Source organism: Chaetodon trifascialis, chromosome 22 (assembly GCF_039877785.1).
Source record: "Chaetodon trifascialis isolate fChaTrf1 chromosome 22, fChaTrf1.hap1, whole genome shotgun sequence".
NCBI classification, from domain to species: Eukaryota; Metazoa; Chordata; class Actinopteri; order Chaetodontiformes; family Chaetodontidae; genus Chaetodon; species Chaetodon trifascialis.
Window position 1 is genome coordinate 9,117,749 of NC_092077.1, and position 25,996 is coordinate 9,143,744.

The following is a 25,996-nucleotide window of genomic DNA, read 5'->3' on the forward strand; positions in this document are numbered from 1 at the left end:
TCATTTGACATTTTTTAGTATAACAAATACAGCCAGTAAAATACCTCTAAGCCAGGGGTGGGCAAACTGACTCTAACAGTCACATTTCTTAAAGAATTTGTCAGTGGAACAAGTTGGAGTTTCTTTTTTTGTCCCAATTGTCTCATTATTTTCCTGTTCAGAAATTATACATTCTCTCCTATTGTGAAACAGTAAAATGCATATTTCTTGCATCTTGCTGAGGGCAAACTGGAAGTCATATAAGAGAATGGTTGGTTTCATATGGGAATTAATATCATTGATAGCATGTATGTACATTATGCAAACTACAGGTCTGAAAACTTTTTGTTTATTATTCCTCAGGCTTCTCCCTCCAGAGAGATAAAGATACACTTGCACAACACTGCATAGCACCGGTAACAGCTCAAGACAACATTAAATTTTGCATGTTTATTTAAAAACATACTTACAAGATTCACATTTCTTTGTACAGTCATATTATGTTACAGCACAAAATATGAAGCTATATGTCACGTTAGTCCTACAGCTATATATGCTACAGCATTTTAACTTTTACTACCATGGTATCTTTTCATTACACAGCCCACTCATGCAAAACATTTTATTTCAATGCTTGTAAATACAATAAGGAAAATTTCCCCAATCAGTTATGATAATACAATATATGATACAAATATGGCGAAGGAACCATGAAGTGATGTCAGATAGACTGAAAAAGTATATTACATAGAGCCCACTTTTAACAACCCAGCTGTAACAAAGGTTAACCTGTTCCATTACTGATTTTGCTGCCTTAGTGTTACACTTGCATGAAATTCATCCCTACTATGCAAACTAAAACATTTATTTTCACACTGCTGGTGGGACCAGTGTTTCTCTCTCTACATCTGCCACCTTTGAATGAGATGAAAATGCCATGAGCTTCTCTTATAAAACTGTAACATTTTCTCAGAACATGGCTGACTCTTAAATTGCAGCTGACCTTGAATTAGCTCATTTGCATCACCTATGAAATGCAAATCTGAACAGTTTAGGCCAATGCAAGAGAGTGAGTCAGTTTGAGTAGAGTAAATGACTTTTGTCCCTGAAAAAAAGCCCTTGTCCCCTTTCAAACGTCTAAGTAATCCAATAAATGACAAATAACTCATGACTTTTTAATTATTTTTCTTTATCTTTCTTTTATCACTTTACTGCCACGCACTGAAATGTACAGACGCTGCCAAACCCAGCACACTGTTGGCCTGTTGTCTCCCGAGTCCTCCATATCTGTTGTGTATTAAAGTAGGTGATGTGGCACTTTATTACTCTTCCCCTGCTGTGATCTATGAGATGGAGGCAAGGGTGCAGCAGGTCAAGGGTGGAACAAAAACCCCATGTGTTTTTCCCATACCCATCACCACCGTGGGCCTCATAAGTTGGAGTCTCTCTCTGAGACAGGATAGTAGCCATTTGTAGTCAAGGTGGCATCTCCGTCAGGAGCGAAGATGGCCAGTAACCTCTCCTGCTCCCTCTTGGTTTTGGGTAAGGTGTCTGATGGTGTGATGAGCAGCTGGATGCGCTGTAAGAAAGATAAACCAGTGTTAACAGCTCCAGTCTCAAACATCTTTCTGAGTAAATTCCACAATAGAGTCAAGTCAGGACCTGGCTAAGAGGGGCCAGGGACACAGGAAGTCTGATTTGAGACCAAGACCACAGGTTGCAGGATCTGGCACACAGATCCTGCAACTTCAGACACTGACGGATCACAAAGAGCTCAAAAAGGGGCAACTCTTACCTCTCTGAACGTCCCCTGGGTGGTGCTGATCTTGTACACCATCCAAAGCGGGATGCAGACCATGGAGGCCAGAGCGAGCAGCCAGCCAATGACATAGCCCCACCATGGGTACACATACTCATTATTGTACTTCAGAGGAGTGTATTTGATGAGGGAGAAGGCAAAGGTACCCTGCAGGGACAAGTAGACATGTATGACTGTTTGTGAATTTCTTTTGATTTCTGCAAAAGAGTAGAGGAGGCCTCAGGTGCTGTGAGCCTTTGTCATTTTTGGAAAGCCTTGATGTTTTTAATTAGTTTGTTGATGCTCACAATGCACGTGGCTGGAGTGAAGAACAGCCAACAGTACTTGATGTAAGGTCCTGGGCGGTAGCCAATCATGTCCTCAATGTTATCATAAAAGCGATCTGCACCTGCAAAAACAAGTAAAGACATTTCTCTCTTTGCCGCCGTGCCTTAAAAAAACTTAAGCTGAAGATGAGTGATTAGCAAAAACACTCTTTGAATAAAACAAACAGGAAAATCTTTTATGTTTGAGGACGGCTCACCATAGACCCATGCAATGCAGACAGACTCAAAGATGGCCATGAAGAGAAGACACATGCCACTGGCTGCGTAGTAATCAAACAGCTGGAAGACGTACATGCCCCCCTACAAAGAGAGAGATAATAAAGCCTTTAGACATAATTACGCTGGGATATTTAACCCGATACGCTTAATCCAGAGGTTTTCACATGAAATAGATTAATAGTTAAATGAATAACCTTATGACGTAAATTGAAATTTAATTGACCGGAGACATGCTACATAAAACCTTTGACTTGTTTGTACTTACAAAATGAGTATATGTGTGTGCATGTGTGTGCGGATGAAACACATAGTTAATGACCCTGTTAGGAAAAACGCAATGAGGAAAATTTAAGATGGCCATCTTAAAAATACTGCTTCAGATCTTTGTCTCTGTGCATGCAGCTGTGTGTGTGTGTAGTCTGCATCTGTGTGTGTGCGGTCCCAGAGTGTGACCCCTACCTCCATCAGCATGATGAGGCCCATGAAGAAGGAGAAGAGGCTAACAGCTAACAGGAAGAGCTCCCTGCGGTTCTTACGCCGGAACACAGCGGGATACATGTCAACTACCGCTGTCACGAGGCTCTCGACACACACAAACTGGTGGGAGATGTGAGGAAAAGAGGGGGAGAGGTAGGAACAGGAAAGTCAATGAATGTCTAATATCATCTTAGTGCAATTTACGCTGTGTTCACACTGCATTTGTTCAGTAATCAGTGCCATTGTGGAAAACAGTGCATGTGTGATAGTTAACCATCTACCTGGCTGTCAAGCCCCAGAAAAACAATCATGATGAAGAAGAGGGCAGCCCACAGAGGAGAGAAAGGCATCATGGACACAGCACGGGGATAAGCTATGAAGGCCAGGCCGGGACCTACAGAGACGAGTACAGCAACATGAATGATTACCAGAGGTAACAGAGGCTATACAGGTTTATTTCCTTTCTCCAAGCCTTGAACGTAGTTGATGCAAGCCTCACCAGATTCTGCCACTTCTGAGATGGGAACATTTTGCTCATAAGACATGAAACCCAGGATGGAAAAGATTGCAAAGCCGGCAACGAAGCTGGTGCCGCTGTTCAGAAAGCACAGCGACAGGCAATCTCTGCAACAGAACGGACATCATCAGGCTTCAGAGTCACACAGGTGATCGATCGCATCTCTTTTAAGCAAATTTCATGGACCAATTAAGATTTTTGTTTGACTTTTTCCATACTGAACCATGTAAAGGTGTACTCCTTGGTATGCATATAGGTTGTTTACATACCTGTAGCAGTTATTGTTGTATTTATTATAGCTGCCCAGAGCCGTCAGCGACCCTAAACAGATGGCGTAGGAGAAGAAGATCTGGGTACCAGCATCCATCCACACCTTAAACAAAGGTAAAAAATAAGTCACTGAAACGAAAGTGACGCTAAATGATACACACAAGTACATCATGCAGTGTTTAGATTATCCAGAGGAGTTCACGTGCTGAGTGTCAGCATGTATGATCATTGACTATTGTAGTTTCACATCAGTAAAGAGTTAAAGGTCTGTCATGGATTGTTTGTCTCCACACTGATTAACACATATAGAGAGTGTGGGATCTGAGATGATAGCAGAATGAGTGAAAACATCAGATACAAAAAATTACCACATAATAGCATTATGTAAGCATAATTCTGAATAAAATGACACATTGAATTATTAGTTTTGTGTGTTTACTCAAGTAAAAGTAATAACAGCACTTGACAACAAGTGAGATACATAAGAGGTTGATCAAGGGACTCTGACAGGGCTCTTCTGATTGGACCGTTGCTGGTCTGAGTCAAGCAGAGCCAGTAAAAAGCCCTCTCATCCTCCCGGAGGGGGGGAAGGCTGGTTATCCGGCGGTCTGCGGCTCAGCCCTGGTAGAGCTCATGTTTATAGTCCCTGTGGTGTCCTGGCCCCGCATTTGATCCCTGTGGCCCCTGCCTCTTTCATGGAGAGCAGATGGACCCAGCAGAAACTAGGCTCCCCAGCAGAGAACCATGGGATACCTGCACCTGGTGCGCCCTCGCCCATGGGGACCACATGGCTGTTCTGAAGGCCCTCATTGGGGCCACCACGACGATTCATAAAGCAGACATCAATCAATGGATTCTTTTTTTTTTTTTTCATTTTGGCTTTAATTTGAAGGGGGTTGTGTGACATCCTGGTACCTGTGGGTCCGCCAGTCGTCCCAGGTCTGGATAAAGGTAGAACTGGATACCGATGCCAGCGCCAGGGAGGGTGAGCCCTCTGATCAACAGCACAATCAGCATGACATAGGGGAAGGTCGCAGTGAAGTAGACCACCTATGGACACACACACATGCAGTGATGTTAAATGTGCCGAGACGAAACACGCCACAAAGAAGAAATAAATACCAGATGTCATCCATAATGCGTCCTTCTGGTAACACAAGAATAAATACAAAAAAAGGGTCACCTGGAGTTTTCACTTGCGCTCTCAAAGAGGTCCCTCTCACCCACCTTTCCCGTGGATTTCACCCCCTTCCAGATGCAGAAGTAGCACATGACCCAGGCGATGAGCAGGCACAGGGCCAGGTCCCAGTTCAGGGAGCCCATGTGGTCAATGCCGGGGGAAATCCTCAGCGCTCTTCTCCTGCAGAGATGAGGAAGAAACACCGAGATGATGCGTCACTGTCATTTTCAGAACAGCAATGTATGACCAAGAGGAGGCCAAGCGGCCAGACGAACTCACTCCCAGAACTCGATGACAGGAGAGGTGATGTTGAGGTTGACCGTCTGGTCGATTGAAGTGTTCCTCCTCTGAAACTCCACGCAGTTTTCTGGCAGGGAAAGGGAGAAACGTGTCGGATTTCTTAAATGTTTAAGAAACATCGGAGGAACTTCTGTCAGCTTTTGAAGTACATTCATTTACCTGTGTTCCATGTGTTGTTGCAGGACGACCAGGCCAGGTCCCAGGAGAAGGAGTAAGACAGGTAGAAAATCCCCCAGGCCAGAACAATGATGTAGTAGAAGTTCAGCAGAGTCACGATCACCTGGGTGCCATAGCCAAGACCTGAAGAAAAGACATTTTAGTAGATGGCGCTGAAAACCCACAACCAGTGGAGGCATTTTCCTGCAAGACGGCACACCTGTCCCACCTACCTTCAAACAAGGGGCTGATTTTCCTCCAGCAGGTAATGCCTCCCTCGCTGGTGTACTGTCCCAGGGCCGTCTCCAGGAAGAAGACGGGAACACCACAGGTGAAGAGGAAGATCAGGTAGGGGATGAGGAATGCACCTGAGCCGAGACAAAGGAAAGCATTTCAGGGTTAGAGCCGGTTGACCATCTCCAGTCTCAGTTCCCGATGCCGTATGCATACACTGCATGTTGAGCAACATTCTTCTTGTATGCCTGTTTTTTTCCGACTCAGGGTCACGGGGGTGGCGAAGCCTGTCCGAGCGTGCATTAGGTGACAAGCAGGCAGGCAAACTCCATGTCTTCAAAATGTTGCAGAGAAGCATTCATTCACATATAACTTCAGGAGGTCAGATCCTTTAATTAAGTAATATTCTCCACTACAAAAGATTACATTACAATGAACCATGAAGAACGCAGATTATTCCACTTTGGTGTGAACCTTCTCTCTCCCCCTCCCACCCTTTCTTGGCTCACTCATTGTGCATTATGTGTTACTTATTACAAGCTCATATATTCTGGCTCTAAATGAATGTGTTGCTTCTGTTCACGCCAGATTGCCCTTAAATAGTTGGGATTTCAACCAAATTAAGGCCATAAACTGAACTGGTCTGAAGCTGTATTGAAACTTTTGATGAGAACAAGCACAAGGAGACGTGTTTCTCCAATGTTCCTTTCTTTAGCTGCAGACCCCAGCCACTGCCACGCTCTTTCGCCTTTTGAGTTTGACGTCCCGTCGGGTGGCTGAGGATGCTTGGTGCACTCAGATTTCCGCCTCTCTGCGGGGACAGCTGCTGTGAGCGAGGAGCAACAACAGCTGCCTGACCCCAATCAGCCCTGAACCCTGAACCCGTGCTGCCCCATGGAGGGAGGATGAGGGGTGTCCAATTTAGCAGCTACACAAGCATGTCCACAAACAAAAAGGGTGAAACATTCTTTGGGGTTTGGTTAATTGCGAGTGCTTTAATTTAGATTTCTTTCACCTGAGCGCAAACGCATCTAAAAAGGGAGCACTCGGGTGTTCTGGCATACTTTATACTGCGTGTTTTTGCATGTATTATCACCAGTAGTACTACTGATTGCATGTAAAAACAATACTGCATGGCTGTTTGTAAAAGTGCACAACCGAATTCTTTAAGCCTGACATACAAGTGAACTATGCATGCAAATCTGAATGTTTTAAGTTTTAGCTATACCTTCTGTCAGTGCTGATAGCTTTTAATGAATTTACTGAACAATAAAGGAGGGACATGGATCAACCCATCTTCCATCCACTCAGTCCATCTTCCACTCACCTCCACCGTTCTTGTAGCAGAGGTAAGGGAAGCGCCACATGTTGCCCAGGCCGATGATTGAGCCGGCAACCGAAAGGATAAACTCGATCTTGTTGCTCCATTGGCCGCGCTCCTCCATCTTCTCCGGGGAGGAGGAGGAGGGCAGCAGGTCCTTGGTCTGGCTGGTGCCATTGGGGAGGCCTGCTTTGGCAGCGTCTCCTACGGAGCAGACAGGGAGGAGGGAAGAGAAAAGGAGGATTGCAGCAGGTTATAGAAGCTATACGATAAAAAATATAAAAAGGGGCAATGGTGCTCAGTCCTTTACAAAGAACTTTCTCTTACAAAGAACTTTCTCTTACAAAGAACTTTCTCTTACAAAGAGCAGATTCACCTAAAACCACACACAAAAAGATTCATTTGGTGCTTTGTATACTTTATGGATTGTATCAATTTCATGTAAGTGCAATTCAGTTTTATCATTGCCTTAAATAAAAAGAAAAATACAGCAATCAACACGTTGAAAGAAATGACTTTAATTAACTTAAATCCATTGACATCGCAGTAAAAATCTCCACATGCAGTTTGTGAAATGACGCTTGCACCTTACCTTTCATCGCAGTGCCACTTGCTCTTCTGTGCGTAACTTTCGTCTCAAGGCTGAAGCTGTCTCTGGAGATTTATCTGTAAATGCTCAGGTTTTAGTATTTAACATGACCGCAGCGAGGGGGCGGGGGTTTGTAATGCTAAACTTAGGCCAGCCTCCACTTCCTTTCCCTTTCCTCTGCCCCCTTTGGAGCAAAGTACATCACCTGCCATGGCTACATGGCTGGAAGAAGGTGCAACACGACGGTCCAGTGGGATGACAGCATGATCAGCACTGTCAGTTTCTGCTGTGGGAAATGTACAATAAAAAAAATATTAAAATAATGTTTTTGGAAACTCCTGCGAAAAGTATGAGCAGACAAGCACCCTGATAATAAGGCTTCCTCTCTGCACTGCAGTACATCCTAAAGCATTTACTGGGGCTATCTGATGGAAGGAGCTGATCCACACATTATGCTCACATGATGGTATGACAGACTAAAATATCAGAGGTGGCTCAGACAATGTGAACACTGACAAATCTTCCATGTTGTGTAACAGATAACTGTCAGTGCGACAGATGAGCGCATCTGCATTTGATGATTTAAGACAGTATTAGTATTACTACCCAGCTGATGGAAGGAGCTGGATAGTGTGTGATTATGAAAGGTTATTTGACTATTAAGACAGTTTCAGTCAGTAATTCCACTCAAGGATCAACACAACAAACAGCAGGCGATGAAGATGGAGCGGCATGAGGTGACGGAGCAGACGTTATGTAATCTATTATGCGCCATTACGGTTGACTTTGTTGGTGCCTTGCAGCCCTTTGAGATCGCTATTTCTGACAGCCCGGGTCAGAGCGGTGACAGAAGTGAGTCACAAAAGCAGCCGGGGTCAGTTCACGCCGGATTTGACTTGGCTGAGTTAGAAGTGGACATCAGCACAGCCCCCTCCCACAATCCTCCCCTCTCTTGCACATAGTTGTTCTGTAAATTCAGACATTTAAGTGGGAATCCGATAGAACTGCTGCTTTTTCTCCTCTCTGTTATAAGCAGAAAAATTGAAATTCATACATCTTGTGTGAAATACGGACATTTCCCGACCTACAACTGAAGGGGAAAAACACAGAGAACATGGAATTCAGCATGCAAGTCCTCATACCGGGGCTCCACAACATTCTTCCACATCTCCCCTCTAATTGGGCTTAATGAGTAACACAGGAAATGTGAAGCTTAACTTGCCACTTGAAATCAATCAACCTCTAAATGACGTGACCGTAAGTCACCACAGAGCCCTCGGGATGATCGGCGGGTCAAAAATCTGACATTTCAGCCAAAATCAAAAACACAGATATTCGTAAATCTTACCCTCTCCACGACAAAACCTCCACCTCTTAAAAGTAAATAAGAAAAAAAAACCCCAGCAAAATTATCATTTGACTAGCAATAGTTTATTAAAGGTGAGAAAACAAAACAAAAAAAAGCCACAATCCATTTGTTTAATTGCTTAAAAGTATGTACATTATAAATAATTGCACTACATTACAACCATTTGTGTTTCCTAGTCTGGAGTCCTACATACTGAGATGTTACTGTCCGAGGAACCAGGCGGAGGGCAGAGGGGAGCGGTTCAGGATGTCCAATAAAACACGACTGGGGACACGTCTGTTTATTTGCCTGTTTGCACTGAACACAACAGCTGGAGTAAGTGGGCGTGTGGTTTGAGTGTAAGTATGTGTACCGATGACTTGTTATTGTTCGGGGGAGGCCCAGCAAGTAGCTGGTGGATGTTTCTAGGCCTAAAACTGTTGGAGGAGGACTACATCGTTTCTGTGTACTAACAACCTTTTCAACAGATCTCAGCGCTCAGAGAGAGAGAGAGAGAGAGAGCATGTCATTGGTGGAGCCTCGGGGTGACAGCAGGACTCTTCTCTGCCTTCCAGATGCAAGTTGTCTTTTTGTCTTGTGCTCTATAATCCAGGCGGTCACACAGACACCTCCGTGTTTGTCCTTCCTTGTCACTCACAGAGGGCCCTCAGATTCTGTTCAGTCTTACAGGTCGAGAGGTTGAAACACTAGCCTGGATACTAGGTTTTGTGTTATGCTCATTGCATGAGGTACAGTATTCAAAGTCAGTCCTAGGCTTTTTTTTTGTTTTTTTGTTTTTTTTAGCGCTAACTGCCCTGCTGGGGCTCTTGCTGCTGCTGTGAAGTTGCTGGGTTTAGATGAGAGGTGGCAGGCGCGTGAGACCACGAGGCGGCCACGACAGACGACGACGGCAGACTCTGCACGCCGCTGCACATCGACGTTGACAGCACGACGAGGCTCTCCTCCGCCACCTCCTCCACAGTCATCCCTCCTCCCCCGCTCGCCCCGGCCGCCTTCCGAGAGCAGTCCATGCAGATGTAGTCTTCGTTCTCGGCCATTTCGCACGACACGCCCACGCACACCTGGTGGAACCACTCGTCGCATCCGCCGTCGCACTGCACCCAGTCCACCTGGAAATACACACAGGCAGGCATGTGAGCGAGGACTGAGGAGGGACGACGACCAGGACGCATTGTGACAATTATTGAAAAGAGAACATGTGGCGGTGGTTTGTCAAGCAAAGCACACAACTCCAGAAAAACATCATTCATGTGTAATTTTTAACAGCATGTTAAAGCTGCAAGTCAGTCATTGTTTGATTGATATGCTGAACTGACAGCAGAGTCAACACGAAACAGCCCAAACACTGATGGGCTACGGTGATCTTGGATATGTTCTACACGCCACTCAGGCCTGTCAGCTGATTTACTGTGGAGTGAAACACACTGGGCACAACCCGCATCTTTCAAGTCCTTCTCTGCTTCTCTTCATCTTCACAATCTGTCTTGTCTGCCTGTCCCTTGATTATACCCACAGCCATATAGAGAGGGGCTTAGAGTTAATGCTGGTTATACCTAAATGAGGCATCAACTAATTTGAGTTTTATTGTCAATGTTTTGATCACCCTGTGCAGTGGTTAGCTTCATGCTATTAAGGTATCCTATGAAAACAGCAACCTGGGAACCAGCTATTACTTGTTAGAGTTAGATTTCAGAGGGCTTTTTTTTTTTCAGCATCTCCCGTAACAGATGGTAACGTTAGTCTATGATCAAATGCAATTGGGTATTTTGATATTTTTAATACGTAAACACATTTTGCTTTTGGCCTATATTCAGTCAATTAAATGCCACTTAAAGAAACAGGAATGGTTCATGTTTAGGGAACACCTCGGTAAATTGTCTATTGTAATAATAATGTGATGTTAATATAGTCTAAAAAAGAAAACTGTGGGTCTGTTGCAAGCAGCGACACTGGAGGCCAGGCGCTGGGACGGTTCTGAACAAGCAGGTTTTGAACAGGCACCGCACTATGAGTACTTCGCTAGGAGGCCAAACGTCACGTGTCATACACGCGACATCCACATACTGAAAAACAGCAAAGGTTTGTTGACTTACTGTCAACAAATACATTTATCAATGTGGTTAGGAAGTGCTGTCCTATCTGAAGCAACATTTTATATCATATTATTATTTGTATCTCTATATTTCTGTTGGTGTAGGAGCCTGAGCCCCATCCCAGCATGCAGTGGGCCACTGGTAGGGTACATCCTGGAGAGGTCTATCAAAGGGCTAACACACAGAGAGCAGATTGAAATACCTCCTAAAATTCACATCTATGGGAAATTTATGTCCAATTTGCATGTGTTTGGACTGACACAAACATAGAGAGAGCATGCAAACACAACAAACAAACACACCCACACAAACACACACATGGGCGCAGAACTCGAGTCCTCGATTACATAATAAGCAAATACAAAATATTAATCTTTTGATTGTGTCATCATCCCAACTTCAGGCGTTGTCGGCCTGCTTTGGCTCCTTCATAATGTCAGTATCTTTTCTCGACCCACAGAGATGCATGCCTCCCCGTTTCTCGGCTCTGATTGGCTGTCCCCGCAGACACAGAAGAGAAGGAGACTGGCCACTGGTTAACTTGGTGGACAGTCTGCGGTGCTGTCTCCGAAAAGGACCACATAAGAGTTTCCTGTTAATATGTTATGTGTAACTCTCTTTAAGGTGTTCCAGTGCTGTTATCAGCTGTTGATATTCAATAAAGTTGCATGATGTTCATTTTGAGAAGTGTTCGTTATTAACTCGGCAAACAAAAAGGTGTCGACCAGAATTTACCGTCTCTCTTAGTGCGGCGGGGATGTTAGAATGGAAGGCCAGGAAGTGTCAAACTGACAAGGTATCCTGCCAACATCATGGTCCTCCAACAGCATGGCACAGTCGACAACAGCTAAATTTTAACAAGGCATCGTGTCTGATTTCATTAGGTTAGTCTGCACATCAAGCTCGGATGAAGGAACTCACACATTTGCAACTTTACAGACATTTTTAGGACAGGAAAGATAGAGAAAATGTAAAAATCTCTTTTGCTGATAAACATCTAATCCCTGAGCTTTCATCTCCTAGGTGTGAGACATCTCTACAGGCCTTTCCAAATTTGAAAACATTAATACACCATCCAGCCCCATGGATAGATGTCTTTTTATCCCTATTTCATCCCTCCAAATAATAGTATGCATAAGTTTCTCATGCTGCGTACCACAAGTCTAAATGTAAATGATTACAGGAGCAAGTTACCTAAATTTTGTCAATATGACATCTTATTGCTAAGTTCAGACCAAAGTTTCATCAGATGAAACCTTCTAGAAGGTTGGAAGAAAAAGCTTAGTGGTGCAATCTGACCAATCTCAGCTCAGCCCAAGCCAGCTGATGGCACCAAGTCGCCTGCGACTTGGCTTCACGAGTCGCCAGTGGCTGGTTTTACAATGGAAGGCGCATCACCTGCTTCACTGGCCAATCAGTTTGCAGCGGAGTCAGCTGGTCAAGTCAGTTACGAACCACCCGTTGGATAGTTTTGGAGTGAAGAGAGGATCACCTCATCAGTTTGTGTGAGGAACAGCTGTGTCTGCATGACACAAACCTGAAGATTTCACTGCTAAACTTTTCTTCTTCTCTGCTCACATTCGCCAAAAATTCCCTGCTTCCTCTGGTTTCTCCAGTGAAAGGATTTGCTACTTTTCTGTTCACATCATTGTTAATGAATGTCTTCGGGTTTTAGACTGCTGGTCGGACAAAACAGGGCATTTGGAGACACACCTTGATTACTCCAAAGTGTAAATAGCAATTAGTTGCAGCAGTTCTTCACTCAATGGGACATTACTGAGTACAATATTTCAAAATGTCAATATTAGATAATGCTAAGATAATAATCTCATGCATTTTGTCCATATTCCTACTAAATACAGGGCTTTAAATGTATATTTTAAGAATAATATTTTAAAATACAGACCTTTGAGTTTTCAACAGGTCCACAGTCACATGGTCGCCTTTGACCTCTGTTAATTGCTAAACTGTGGCTGTGTTTATCAATCATCTATGATTCACCCCTCGTGCCTCTTTTACTGCGACACAACCTCTTGACACAGTCTCAATCTGAAGTGCTGAAAGTCAGACTTGTATATGTGGGAAAGAACATCACATGTACTGTAGAGGTCAGCGACATGATAAGTCCTCACCTTATCTTTGCAGGGTCTCTGGCAGTTCTTGGCTGCACACACAGCGTTCTCATCGTTGGAGTCCTCAGCTCCGGACCAGTCGTACTTGGAGGGAATGTCGAGAATCTTCTTCTCCTTCCTTTTCTCCAGCCCCTCCCTGATGGCCTCTGCCTTGGCCGCTGCCTTCTCCTTTCTTTTCCTCTCCTTCTCCTCCTTGGCTAGCCGCTTGGCCAGCTGCTTCATCTCCCGGTTCTTGTCCAGGTTGAGTTTGAGTTTCTTCTTCTTCGGTTTACCCCCAAGACCCAGTTCCAGACCCACCCGTTTCAGCTCTTTGGACTTGGCCGGTCGCATGTCGCCCATGGCTGAAGCCCCGCTGGCAGCGGCGGCAGCCATGAGCATGTGATGGTGCTCGGCTCTTTCTAATTTCCTTTTCCTCTTCTTCTCTGAATCTTTGAGCTTGATCTTCAGCGGCTTCTCCATCAGAGAGTCGTCGGGCTGTAGGTAAGGAAGGAAAGACGAAACTGTGGGAATGTTTGACCTGAATCTATGAATCTAATCACAAAATCAGAAACGACCTAAACCCAGTGTTTAGTCACTATCCAGCATTTGTCATGGGGTCCAGCTGCGCAATCAGGTTGCATAATGGATGACCTCCCTACCTCCATGACCTGCAGGAATCTCTCCTCAGAGGGGGGGTGCGTGGCCTGCAGGATCCTCCAGATGTGCTGGGTCTCATCCAGGGACACCTCCAGCAGGTCTCCCAGCATCATCAGCTCCTCCAGCTGGGCCTTAGCCTGCGGGGACAGCTCGAGCACTGGTGGCTCCAGGCTGCGAGGCACCAGGGGAGTCTTCCTGGGCTGCTTTCTGGGTGTGCCCACATCTGAAATGCAAATGCTCTCAGTACGCAACGACGGAGATATTTACTTGAGAGGAAACCAGCAAGGCGGAATTGCTAAAATTAATTAAAATGAGAATTACAAATGCTCAGGATAACGGCTGTCTTTGACTCATCTGTGCACAAAAACAACAGGGGATGATGAGTAATCTGACTCAAAGCAACACACTCACTTTGCACGCAGGACTTGGAGGCTGAGGAGTAGGCGTGTTCGGCGCAGAAGGATGGTGTGGCAGCCGGCCACATGTGACTGACCACCTCCTCAGACTTCACAGGAATTTCTTCATCGCAGAACAGGTAGGGCTTCACCTCACCGGGGTCCTGCAGCAAAAACAGACACCGACAGATAAGAATCCCACGTGCTAACACGCGAACAGCATCACTTACCGCTGCCTCACACACCTTCATGTCATAACCGTAAGTCTCCCTGATGTCCTCGTCCGAGTCCGTCTCCTCATCATCGTAGTCCACGGACTGGCGAGGTGATGTGGCTCTGCTGAAACCGGACTGCTGAAAGGTCTGGATGTGGCCCTGGAGAAGAACAGAAACATAAAAACACATATTCAAAACAAGTCTCTAATGTTTCTTATATTTAATGAGATTCTTTGCCACAAATCATATGAAGCTTTTTCTAGCAAGATACAAAAAAAAGCTGTTATTGTTTTCACATTTTTAGACTGTCAATCCAATCTTGTGTTCCATTTCATATTTACACATTAGTGCCCTCTTCTGGTGCATTGCATACTTACACCCAAAGCTGCAGTAGAAGCCACAAGAATTACTATCTGCACCTCTAGAAGATGACTGGTGTTGTACAGCAATGTGGAAATCAACAAGAGATGAAAGTACCTGCAAGTCAGGATTGGCAGCAGCTTTCTGCAGCTCGGCATTGATGATCTTCTCCGTTTTCTCCCGAGCAGCTTGCTCCACCATGCGCTGGCTCAGCACAGACAGCTTAGCCAGGGCTGAGGACAGCTCCTCTGTGGCCAGAGCTTGACGCGCTCGGTCCTGGTACGAGTTAGATCAGTAAGGATGGGTATTTAGAGCCGAGATCGAATGCAAAGCGTTGAAATTAAACGTTCAAAATAAAGCAGCTATTATTGTGTCGTCATATTTGCGCATACCTGCCAGCTCATTGCCCTCTCTGTCAAACACTGGAGGGCTTCTCCTTCAGGCAGACGCACTGGCAGCTTCTGCAGTGACACCAACAGCGACAGGATGGTCTCTAACCTCGGCCTCCTTGACCGTTGACACAGCGGACACAGGAATTTGGAGTCTTTGCTATTGTTCTGCCAACCCACACCCAGCTTCTTCTGAGATCCCGTCTTGGGTAGGGGCACGCACGCCCCGTGGAACCAGTCCTTACAAAGCTCGCACTGCAACATGAAGCCGCTGGCTGTCTTTCGACACAAGCAGAACTTGACCTCCTCAATACGGTCGGCCATGGCCATCTTGGCTAGATTGGCAGCACGGAGTGAGTGGATGGACTCCACTTCTTTCTGTTCCTTGGCTTTGAAGGCTGCTACAACGGTGGAAGGGTCCCGCACCTCTTCAAGGCTCTCCTCCAGGTCACTCAGGGCATCCGGGTCAAAGCCTCCTCTCTCCTTCTCCATGAGCTCCTTCACACGTTTCCTCTTGCTCTTGCTGTTTCCATAGACCCCAATGTCCACACGAGGGCTGAGTACCTAATAGGGTAGCAATTAAAAGAGTTTTTATTCTGCTTCCAGTATCTATTCATCTACTTTTGGCACAAGACATAATCACTGACCGTAAGATTTATACATCTGACAGGCAAGTCAGATCAAATCAACTTTTCTCATGTTGGCTCACCTGGAGCAGTGTGTATGTGGAGTTCTTCTTGAGGAAGGTGCGAGCGGTCCTCTCCCTCCAGGCTCGAGCTGCAGCCACCTGAGACTCCACCTGGGCCAGTGGATCAAGCCGGACAGGGATGGAGCGGCCCCTGGCCAGCAGGCTCTCCAGCTGCTCCAGGTAAGCATAGCTGCTGCCGCTCTGCATGAGGCGGACGCACAAAAGGAGAGAGGTTAGAGACAGTTAAGATGATCAGAGCGATGTCCTCAAGAGGAGACACAGCTTGAGATATGGCTTCTAGATGATGTAGTGTGCACGTAGATAGTACCTGGATGGCTTCCACCTTAGCTGTCCACTCCTTGGCCTTCTGTAGCGCCTCTCGGAGGGCCAAAATATTAGGTAAGTATGCTGGGATGTTCCTAGCTTCCAGCACAATGCTCTCCAAGGTCACCATGCTGTGTCGAGGCCTGGGGGTTCACACACGCACGGGATGATCAAGTGTGAATCAGGGAATAGTTGCAGAATGACTAACAGCTGGACAGGACAGCAGGAAAGTGCATATGTGTTTGTATGCATTTGTATATGTGCAACCTCACCTGGCCTGCAGGCAGGCGCGAGCTTTATCCTCCCATCTCTCCGAGACAGTGAGGATCTCTTGCAGTTCGGCCATGGCCTTCTCCACAGCGTGGTGGGGTGCCAGGCCCACCCCAGAGTCTATCAGCCTCTTCATCAGCTCCAGGGTGACGCGGTGAGGCTCAGCCAGGGTGACGCGCACCTGGGACACAACGAGGACAGCACACCTTACATGATGAATTACATCAATTAAAGCAACTCCAGCAAACCACACAAACAGGCTGTGTTGTAAGAGCCCACCTCATCGAGCCAGCGGGCCTGCTGGAGCTCTTGTTTCAGTCGGGGCAGCTCTGGCAGCTCGACGTCCAGACCACTACCCAGATCCAACAACGCCTGCAGCTTGGAGGAATCGGGCATCTCATCTGACAGTGCCACCTGGGCTCGCTCGTGGAAGTCCTCCACATTCTCCAGTAACTCCTGGGAGTCAAGGAAATGAAGCAGGAGTCAAGTCCAAGTTATAGCAGTAATTCAAGAGTGAACCAGAGCATGTGGAAAAAAAGTTTTCAATTAATAACCTATGGTCTTACTGTTTTATTAGCTTAAAGAAAGATTAACCTTAAGTTTGAGTTGAACTTAAGGAACCGAGCGACTCTGATAAACTCATGTTTTATTTGTAAATTATTCTGACTAGTGTTTGGGCAAAAATTAAAATACAATGAGCCTTTTTTCCTTTTTTTTAGAGCGAGCGGTGAGCAATTTGAGTGGAGCAGGGTGAAATCTGAGTTGAGCACAGAGCGATGTTGAGCAGAGCAGCTCTGAACCGGGAACAGAGCAAACGAAGCAGTTCTGGAAATTCTCACTGCTCCCCTCTGCTCACATTCAGTGGTGTGAACTGTATTTCACCGATTACTGGGTGTCTAGGTAAGAAAATAAGAACAGAGGGGACTCACTTTGACTTGTCGGGCCTGGCTGATGATGCAGGGCAGCCTGTAGAGCTGATCCACAAAGGCCTTGAGCTCATCTACTGTCAGTTTGGTGCGGTTACGACTGCTCTCGGAACGCAGGCGGCTGCTGCAGACGCATATGGAAAAAGAGTGACGGTGTGGTTCACCACAGATACAGAGTACTGATTTGCAAATAGAAAAAAAATCTTCAAGTGTGTGTACATGCAGTGCAATCAGTACATTTAGGTGTATCCATGCCCACTGACCTGTGCCTCTGTTTGCGGCTGAGTAGCAGCTGAGCTACGGAGGAGCATGTCTCCGCTTCTTTGACCATCTCCCTCAGGCGACGGAACAAAGCTTTCTCAGGATACTTCCTGTCCTCTGCATCCTCCAGCAAAACCTTGAGCTCAATAAGATCTGTGAGACACACAGAACAATCATGTAGTCGCACACAGACACACCACCATAAAAACACAACCATTCAAAATGTGCGCAATTTGTACACATTTTGTTGGAGCACTAAGATGTGCAAACCTTTCTTGTTTTTCTGGTCAGCAGCCAAGGCCTCGGTGACCCTCTTTGACCAGGTGTCATAAGACTGCGCGCGTGTCTTGACCCCATACAGCATGGAAGGAAACTCCTCTAGATCGTAGCGATACCTGAAATATATTGTGCAGATGTCTAATGAGAATATGGCGTATGAGGTGAATATAGAGCTTAGCATGTAATGCTAACAACAAATCAGATTTCTTGACCACGTACTGCACTTATTTTTCTTGTTTGACATTGTTTGTACCGTACTGAAAAAAAAATCTCTCACCGAAGACACTTGTTGCCGAGTGGACAGTCACAGAGATCTGCTGCATGGTGGAGACAGACGAGGCGCTCAGGGCTGCAGGAGCAGGTCAGTGCAGACAGGAAGCAGGTTGTCTTACACTTGTGACACTGGCGCTCATCGTCAGGTAAAAGTTCAAACACCTCCTGCTCTGAAGACAGTACCCCCTGTAGATGAGGAGGAAAGAGCATTGACGATAACGTCCCTAACGTCCCCTACGTGAAAACAGAACTTTTACAATGTGAAAAGGACACAATATATATGCAAGTTGAGGAAGTTACATTAAACTAAAAGTAAGGCACAGGTTCAATGCCCAATTACCCTATATCACCCAAAAGAACAACAACAAAAAGACACTCACAATTTCTTGGACAGCCTGTCTGAGTTTCGTCTCCTCCTCCATCATTTCTCCCATTTCCTTGAAGACGGCAGCGGCCAGTTCCACGTCAAGACTCTCCGGATCAGCAGCCATCTTGCACAGCAGCTCCTCGTGGGAGAAGACACAGTAGCGGTGGAGGCGTCGGTAATGGGCCACACACTGACGACCCATGGGTAACTAGTGAAGGGCAGGTGTGAAAGATCAACACCCACATTCAATTTAAAAAAAAAAACCTTATCTTTTTAAAATGGAAGAGGAATTTTTCTTTTCCCTCACCCAGTCAGCTGTGCAGAAGTTAACGGCCTCTGCGAAGTTGTAGCCCTGGTTGAAGCCGCTGTGGTAGGCCCTGGGGAAGGTCACCACAAACTCCCCTGCACACTGATTGGTCCTGTACACCTGAAGGGGGGGGGAGTGCACACATATATTTGACTAATCAACCTGGATCAGATCCAATATCCACCCCACCAAACATCAAGGCTCAGACTACATACAGGGACACCGTGTTCCATGAGGACATTGGGATTCATGATGGTGACCAGTTGATGGAGGAGGTCAGGCTGGGAGTCAAACAGCTCTGGAGCCAGCTTTTTCATTACAGCCTCCAGCTGCTCCGCTGCAGAGGCCGGCACTCCGTACCAAGTCTTCGGTTCACCCCTGGAGACAGAGGAATAAATTAGCACTGAATACACTTGGCTTATTCAGAGCCACACACGAGTGGAACAAAATATGGTTATTTTCACGAATAACTCAATAATTTCACTTTTTCCAATTGCAAGCTGTATTGTTGCTTTTAATGGTGTATGATTTTTTCCACCAACAGGCATATGGTCAGAATTGTAATAAAGTCCTTTGTTCAGCCTCACCAGTGCAGAAAGTTGATGGAGTAACTCCAGTGGTCCTCGATGTGCCAACAGAATGAGGAGAAACACATTCCCACATAGAGCCAGGGCACCTTCATCCCCGAGATGTCCACATTGATGTGGGTGAGCACCGACTGCTCCAGCACTGGCATATTGTTCAGGTTCCAGCCTGAGTTGGCATACTCCTAACAAAAGAGGAAACAATGTTCCTTCTTTCATTTCTGGGCAAATGTCGTTTCTTTACTTAATGCAGCATCATTAAGTTAAAAAGAAAAAAGCTTTTAGGGGATCTGTTAGATGAAAGTCTGATGAATAAAATTATTTCTGACACAGGGGAATCCCCATCGGAAGTATTTCACTTGTTATACACCTCAATAAGACATAGGAAAATAATGAACTGGGATTATAATTAAGGTCAACATGCATCTACTCCAAATTGTCTTATTCAAAGACAATATACACAGCGCAACAATCATCTCACCTCCTCATCTCCAAGTAGCCTTCTTTTGCCGTCCCTGACAGGAAACCCGCTGCCAACCTCCTTGGAGCTGATGTCGGCTCCGTACTCTACGATGACATCCTCCTCGATGCTGCTGACCAGGCGCCAGAACTCTTTCTCCACCAACTCTGTGGGGACCATCTGGGGGCACAAAGCGGAAATAATGAAATCTCCATGCCTTTCTGCAACAGTGAAAAGCCTGTGGGCAACGCATTTAACCTCTGATTGTTAAAGCAGGAAGTTTGGCTGCCTGGTGATGGAAGGGCGTCCATGTAACTGTTCACATATTCCAGCTGACTGACATATCAGTGGATTGTACGTACATGAACAGGCATGTTGAAGTAGTCAGACTTGAATTGGTCAGCCATTTCTCCAAAGCTCTGGAGACTGTATTCCCTCACTGCCTGCTCGAAGCCGAATGCCTCCCTGGGCTTACTGCACTCCTGTGGGGGACGACCAACAACACATTCATTGTAATAGAACCTCACACCATGTAGGTGATGCATAAAAAAGGTTAAAAACGTAATGGGAATGTGGAGAAATATGTAACAATGCTACAGCATTCAAGCCTTACCTCAGCAACACACTTCGGGCAGCGCCAGTCCCCCTTGGGCACATCCTGTAGAGGTGGGATCAGGCAGAAGGTGTGGTAGCTGTCGTCACAGCCGTCGCACAGCAGGAGCCGGTCCTCCTCGTCACCCCGTCCACACACCAGGCAGAGGTAGAGGTCAATCTGGGGGATCAGTGCCACAGAAGACAAAGGGATAGTCACGGTCACAGTCAAAATATCCGCCATTCAGCGAATGCTGAACACACTGAGGTGGCACTCACAAAATTGACCTCCAGCGTCTCCTTGCGGGGTCTCATTTTGATGGCGAAGGCCTGGGCTTTGAGGTGACGCTGCTTCTTGTTGAATCCATCATCTGAGTGGAAGGGCGAAAGTGCCGATGTCAGGATAAAAATGCTCACAGTTAAATGGCAGGCTTGTTGCTCAGCACCGGCGCCGTGTGTCAACCGAAAATGATCCTTACCAGCTGATACGATCTCCAGGCCGACCATCTTGGGACTTGTACCAAAGATCTTTAGGCCTTTTGGCTCCTTGTTTTCCCTCTACAGAAACACAGCAACAACAACAGCAGTATGTGAAACAGAGTGATCCCGCTAAAAGGCCAAATGTTAGACAGCCTCTGGGGAGCATGCCTGCCGCAGCTGGGAATCTGGGAAGGGGTGGGAGAGAGATGCTTAAAGTTCCCCTGTGCAGAGTATGACACTAGAAAGATGTTTTTCTGTGCTTAGTGAAAAACCCTTTCTCAGGGGCGGGCCTTATAGCATGATTAGTGACATCACATATCATTTGGAAGCCAATCCTGACCCAATATTCAACTTGCAAATGCTTGATGTGCAAATTTGAAGTCTCCAGTGCACATACGCTGGGGGCTTGGCAAAAAGGTGCAAAAAACTTTTTTGCAGTGTATCCCAGTCTTCTTGTCTACCCACTGCTACAAATATTTATTTTTGCAAAACACTTCCTTCCAGTTTCTTTTTCTTCTTTTACCTCAGACTTAAGGCGCCTGGAGCGTCTCTCAGGCAGAAGCCTGTCTTTCGTTTGCATTCCATCACCCTCCCGATCTTTGTCCTTATCCTCCCCCTCATCTTGCTCCTCTTCCTCCATTGCCTCCTCACCAACTCCCTCATCCAGCTCTTCCCCATCATCTCCTTCTTCATATAACCGCTGGATGCCCTGGAAGGAGTTGAGTAAAAAGAAATTAGGTTTTGGAAACGTTAAGATGTCTCCATTCCAGGCTTTGAAGAAACAGGCCTATTATTACTGCGACGTTTGGCCTGAGGCTGTCTGCAACGTGTTTGATTCGGTCAGGCCAAGTTTGGTTGGTGTGCCACAGCACAAAGTGGTCCAAGACTGAAATTTGAGAGGGATGCGGGGAACAGCCAAAACACATTTAGCTCAATGGGGAATAAAAAGTAACCAAATAACAACACCCACTCACAAAATGTTCACGTACTGCAACTTCTGTAGCATACATTCAAAACATGTATTTTGTATATGGAGTAAGATGATGAATACCTGGAACAGTATGCAAAAATATGCACAAGTTCAGGTAAACAATATTGTATTTACATGTTCCTGGTTGTCAGATCTTCCATATTGGGGTTGGTCATAAAACACCCAGACTGCTACTGTGCAGCTGTATGAAGCTTGTTAAATTGGTAGCACTCACAGTCAGCGTGGCCCCAGACTGGAAGAGCTCATATGGATAAAGGATCCTCTCATAGTGGGAACGCAGCAGTGAGCCAGTGCCTTTCCCAGGTGGGAAGCCCATTCGGCTGGCCACCTTGGACCATATCTTCTCTTTACACACCGTCTCAAAGCCGCCCTCTGATGACACAATCTGAAACACACAGGTGTCCAACATGATTCAACAGCATGAACAGCATAAATGTATCAGTCAAATACCACACAAGGGTTAAACAGGCTATGGCTAGAATCAGTCAAATCAATTAGTCAAAAACAGACACCTCATAAAAAGCAGTTGATCTAGTTTTACCTTGCTGAGCTGATAGAGGTCCAAAACCTTTCTCTCCACATGGGGGAATCGGATCTTGGATCCCTGCAGCTCCCAAAACTTTGCGATTTGGTCCAGAAAGTTGAGCTTAACCCGAGTGAGGGCCTGGACAGAGGTAGAAAGAGGACAGGCTCTAAGTGCAGGAGCCTACCATTCTGCTGTTATGCACACTGGACACCTCAGGCAAAATTACATCTGAATGGCTGCTCTTTGATACACCGCCATACTAATCTGGTAATAAGAAAACCTTACAACGCCAGGACTGGAGTTGTCCTGCGGCTCTTACACTGAACATACAAGGAGAAGAGGGTTTGAAGAAATACACATCCAAATCTCAACAGGTGCAAGGCAGAAGACACTGTAGGTGAAAGTAAGTCTGTACTCTGGTCCCCATTATAAAGCAGTTCATTAACAACACACAGTGTTCAGCTGTCAAGCTTTTGTTTCTCCCTCCCAGATCAGTCAATCAAAATTTAATGGAGTCAGAGTAATATCCATAATACATGTTGTACTTCTGAATTTATTTATTTATTGTGTGTGTGTGTGTGTGTGTGTGTGTGTGTGTGTGTGTGTGTGTGTGTGTGTGTGTGTGTGTGTGTGTGTGTGTTCTTCAGAAAACAATAACGGAGACACGCCTTCACAGTATTATTGATATGATGGCATGACAGACGTTTTCCAAAACTCACCTCGAGTTCATTCAGTCTTTGTACTCGAGGAGTGAAGCGGAAGTTGCGCACATCACAGGCAAACGGAGGCTGCCAGTCCTGATGGGCAAGAAGACAGAAACATTAACTCTTCCCGAAGCATCAGCGATGAGGAAATGAAAGCAACTTTGAACAAATGAGCATGTCTGAAGAAAAAGAACATGAGCAGAGCTTATTCAGCAAGGCTAGGGGCTATAACTAGAGCTGCAAAAACTTATTGATTAGTAGTAAATGATTAAATTAATAGCCAACTATTTTGATAACCATTAATCAGTTTGAGTATTTTTTTAGGAAAAAAAAAGTCAAATTTCTCTGATTGCTTTGCCTTAAATGTGATTGTTTACTGGTTTCGCCAATCTTTCCAGGACATTATCTCGGGCTTTGGGAACACTGATGAATGTTTTTCACCATTTTCTAACATTTCATAGACTAAACAACTAATCTATTAGTCGAGAATAATCAACAGATGAACTGGCAATGAAAATAATCTTTACTTGCAGCTATGGTTGTGACTATTAAAAACACGATACACTTTGAAAAGTGCAGTTGAGCTTATTTTCGTACAGGTGCAAAAACACTGCCCATCTGAAGCCATTATTATTATTAAGTCATTCAGTCTATTCCGAGAGGGCATTGATGCTTCGTCGGTCAAACAGACAGGCCCCAACTCTTAGAGGTCCTAGAAAATTCAAGTATACGCAAATGGATGCTTGTGTGTCTATTTAACAGAACATAAATATGTGGTTGTAGTCTGACAGGAGCGACAGGCCTCGCTGCATGTGGTCCTATGTCGCATCTTCGCAGCTAACGTGGTCCACTCACTGTACTGTAACTCAGCTAGCCACGAAGAAGAAAATAAAAACAAAGAAATTAGAACCGGAACTGTTGAATTTATCCCGCCTTTCCAAAACTTTTCTGGACAATAAATGAAACCCAGTCTCATCCGAGTGCAAAATAAGCACAGTTGAGTGCATAGAAATTAAGCCTATTTGACCTCTATTAGAGTAATGGCAACTAGTAATGTCGTTGCCTATCGCAAATTTCACGCAGGCCCTGGTAAAGCAGCACTAACTACGTAGGAGCATAACAGGCAAATCCTCGCACACTTTAATCCTGTGTTTGTATGATATGTCACTTTACCTCGGGGGGCCGGATCTTGCAGATGCCCGTTTTCTCCGCGATGGGTCGGATCTTGTTGATAAATCCTAAAGGATCCGAGAAATCCTCCCAACTCGGCTCAAAAACCGGGCATTCCGGAGGGGGGACGAACTCAGCAAATGCAGACATTGTTGATGTGGTGCTCGTGAAACAGTCTTTAAAAAAATTATATCTGAGAAAATGCACCGAGTTGAGCTCAACAATCCGTGATTACTTCCAATAATTTTCCTCTTGGGGAACTTCCTCCGTGTCCATCATGATTCTTCAAATCTCCTAAATAACAAATCACTACAATGACAGGCCACTCCAGTCGCGATGGCGAATCATAGTCTGGCTTGAAAGTGGATGCATAAATAGAACAACCGATCTGATCAATGTTTTCCCATCATCCGCAAACAGCGGGCCGGGCCAGGCCGGGCAGTCCGCACCACCACTCCCCTACCTGGGACGGAGGGCAGGGTCAGCCCGGAACGCCATCATTCCTCCTCACAGACGACAACTTCAAAATAATCAACCCCGCAGTGAAGACTCGGGCCAGGGGCGATCACAGAATTTGAAAAGAAGTTTGTCAACAAAAACAAAACAGTGTTAGCTGCAATGTTGTGTTACGCAAGCTAATATTGCTATTGCTACGTCTGTGTACCTGGGTAGTGCATGATTTCTTCGTGATGATGCATTTCGAACAAAGTTATCCACGGTTGGCTAGGTCCCGTGGCAAGCTGGTAATGTTCACTAGCTAACGTAATCACGCTCACTCGCCGGGCTCCCCCAGATAAACTGTTGTCTTCACGTCCACTTCGAGCACCTGATAGCTAAGTATCAGCCAAGCAGGACCACAACAAGGAAGCTAGTAGTGGCAATCGTACATTGGTGGCTGGTGTCTTTACTCCGTGCAACGACCCCCATTCATTGAAGCATTTGAAGCAGTGGAGAGCTAGCATACAGCTATTTTAGTTGGCTAAAATAAGCTTAGCTACCGCTACTCGTTGCGCAGCTAACATTGACGTTAGCTGAGAAAGTCGACTGAGCAGGAAAGTCCACTATGTTTTGAGTAGGTTAATCGTAATCATGAAGAAAAAAAGCAATATTCATTTTGCTTTGTTTCACCGGGTATCACTTTCCGTATAATTAAACGTCGTCTGTAGGTATTGTACCCGCATTGGCTAACGTGCTAGCCACAACTAGCAAGGTTGAGGGAGCTGTTATGTTGCCTTCATGAACACTCGGAAATGTTTTACTACTTCCGAGGTCGCAGGTGTTAACAGAAGGCAGTGTTTTGCCTGTAAATATCTATTTGCAACAACTTGTGCGAGGAGACAACGATTTGTGGCTGCTAATATGTGTTCTATCAATACAGTGCAGGCGAGACCGTGATATTTTAGTGGTAATTACAGATTCATGTAGCAATCATGTACTAATGTGTGGTTGCCTCACTTTTAATAAACCTCCATAGAATAGTTACTGTCTAAACGCCACGTTTGAGCAACCGTGTAATGTCTGTATAGATAGGTTGCTGACAGTACCATTCAAAAGGCTGTGGTAGCCTTTTCCAAATAAGTCTCTGTGGACATAAGGGCAAAGAGTACTTACAGGACACGTCTACTACATGATACAACCTCGAAACGGTCAAGTCTAGGAAAAGATCTTAGGGGATGTGTCATGTAACCTGCGAGACTGCAGAGAATGCAAAAGACCCCTGTCATCTGTTGGATCACTTTGACCCTTTGAACAGGTGTAACTTAAATATTTCCTACAGCACTTTAAGGCATCATTTGTGCAACGGTTCGTGGCAACCACG

General features: G+C 45.6%; 2 protein-coding genes across 2 annotated transcripts; both read right to left on the bottom strand.

The window, feature by feature from the left end:
- Nucleotides 1-416: 416 nt before the first annotated feature.
- On the bottom strand, nt 417-7,457 carry LOC139350535 (sodium- and chloride-dependent GABA transporter 2-like). The gene is made up of 15 exons (XM_070991995.1): nt 7,391-7,457; nt 6,805-7,002; nt 5,477-5,611; nt 5,247-5,387; nt 5,067-5,154; nt 4,835-4,967; nt 4,523-4,657; nt 3,607-3,710; nt 3,320-3,444; nt 3,102-3,214; nt 2,803-2,940; nt 2,322-2,424; nt 2,086-2,186; nt 1,775-1,945; nt 417-1,558 (listed from the first exon to the last, which is right to left on the bottom strand). The coding sequence occupies exons 1-15, from the start codon at nt 7,395-7,397 to the stop codon at nt 1,409-1,411; spliced, it is 1,842 nt and encodes a 613-aa protein (XP_070848096.1). The 5' UTR covers nt 7,398-7,457; the 3' UTR covers nt 417-1,408.
- A 1,342-nt stretch (nt 7,458-8,799) lies between these two features.
- kdm5a (lysine demethylase 5A) lies at nt 8,800-25,407 on the bottom strand. The gene is made up of 29 exons (XM_070991991.1): nt 24,181-25,407; nt 23,023-23,100; nt 22,319-22,441; nt 21,992-22,162; nt 21,310-21,495; nt 20,786-20,864; nt 20,586-20,677; nt 20,329-20,487; nt 20,078-20,197; nt 19,737-19,895; nt 19,259-19,440; nt 18,887-19,049; nt 18,672-18,791; nt 18,378-18,572; nt 18,002-18,183; nt 17,716-17,840; nt 17,448-17,598; nt 17,188-17,308; nt 16,538-16,714; nt 16,261-16,439; nt 15,993-16,131; nt 15,686-15,865; nt 14,980-15,540; nt 14,705-14,863; nt 14,258-14,386; nt 14,029-14,176; nt 13,620-13,840; nt 12,982-13,455; nt 8,800-9,865 (listed from the first exon to the last, which is right to left on the bottom strand). The coding sequence occupies exons 1-29, from the start codon at nt 24,325-24,327 to the stop codon at nt 9,542-9,544; spliced, it is 5,244 nt and encodes a 1,747-aa protein (XP_070848092.1). The 5' UTR covers nt 24,328-25,407; the 3' UTR covers nt 8,800-9,541.
- Between the last annotated feature and the right edge of the window lie 589 nt (nt 25,408-25,996).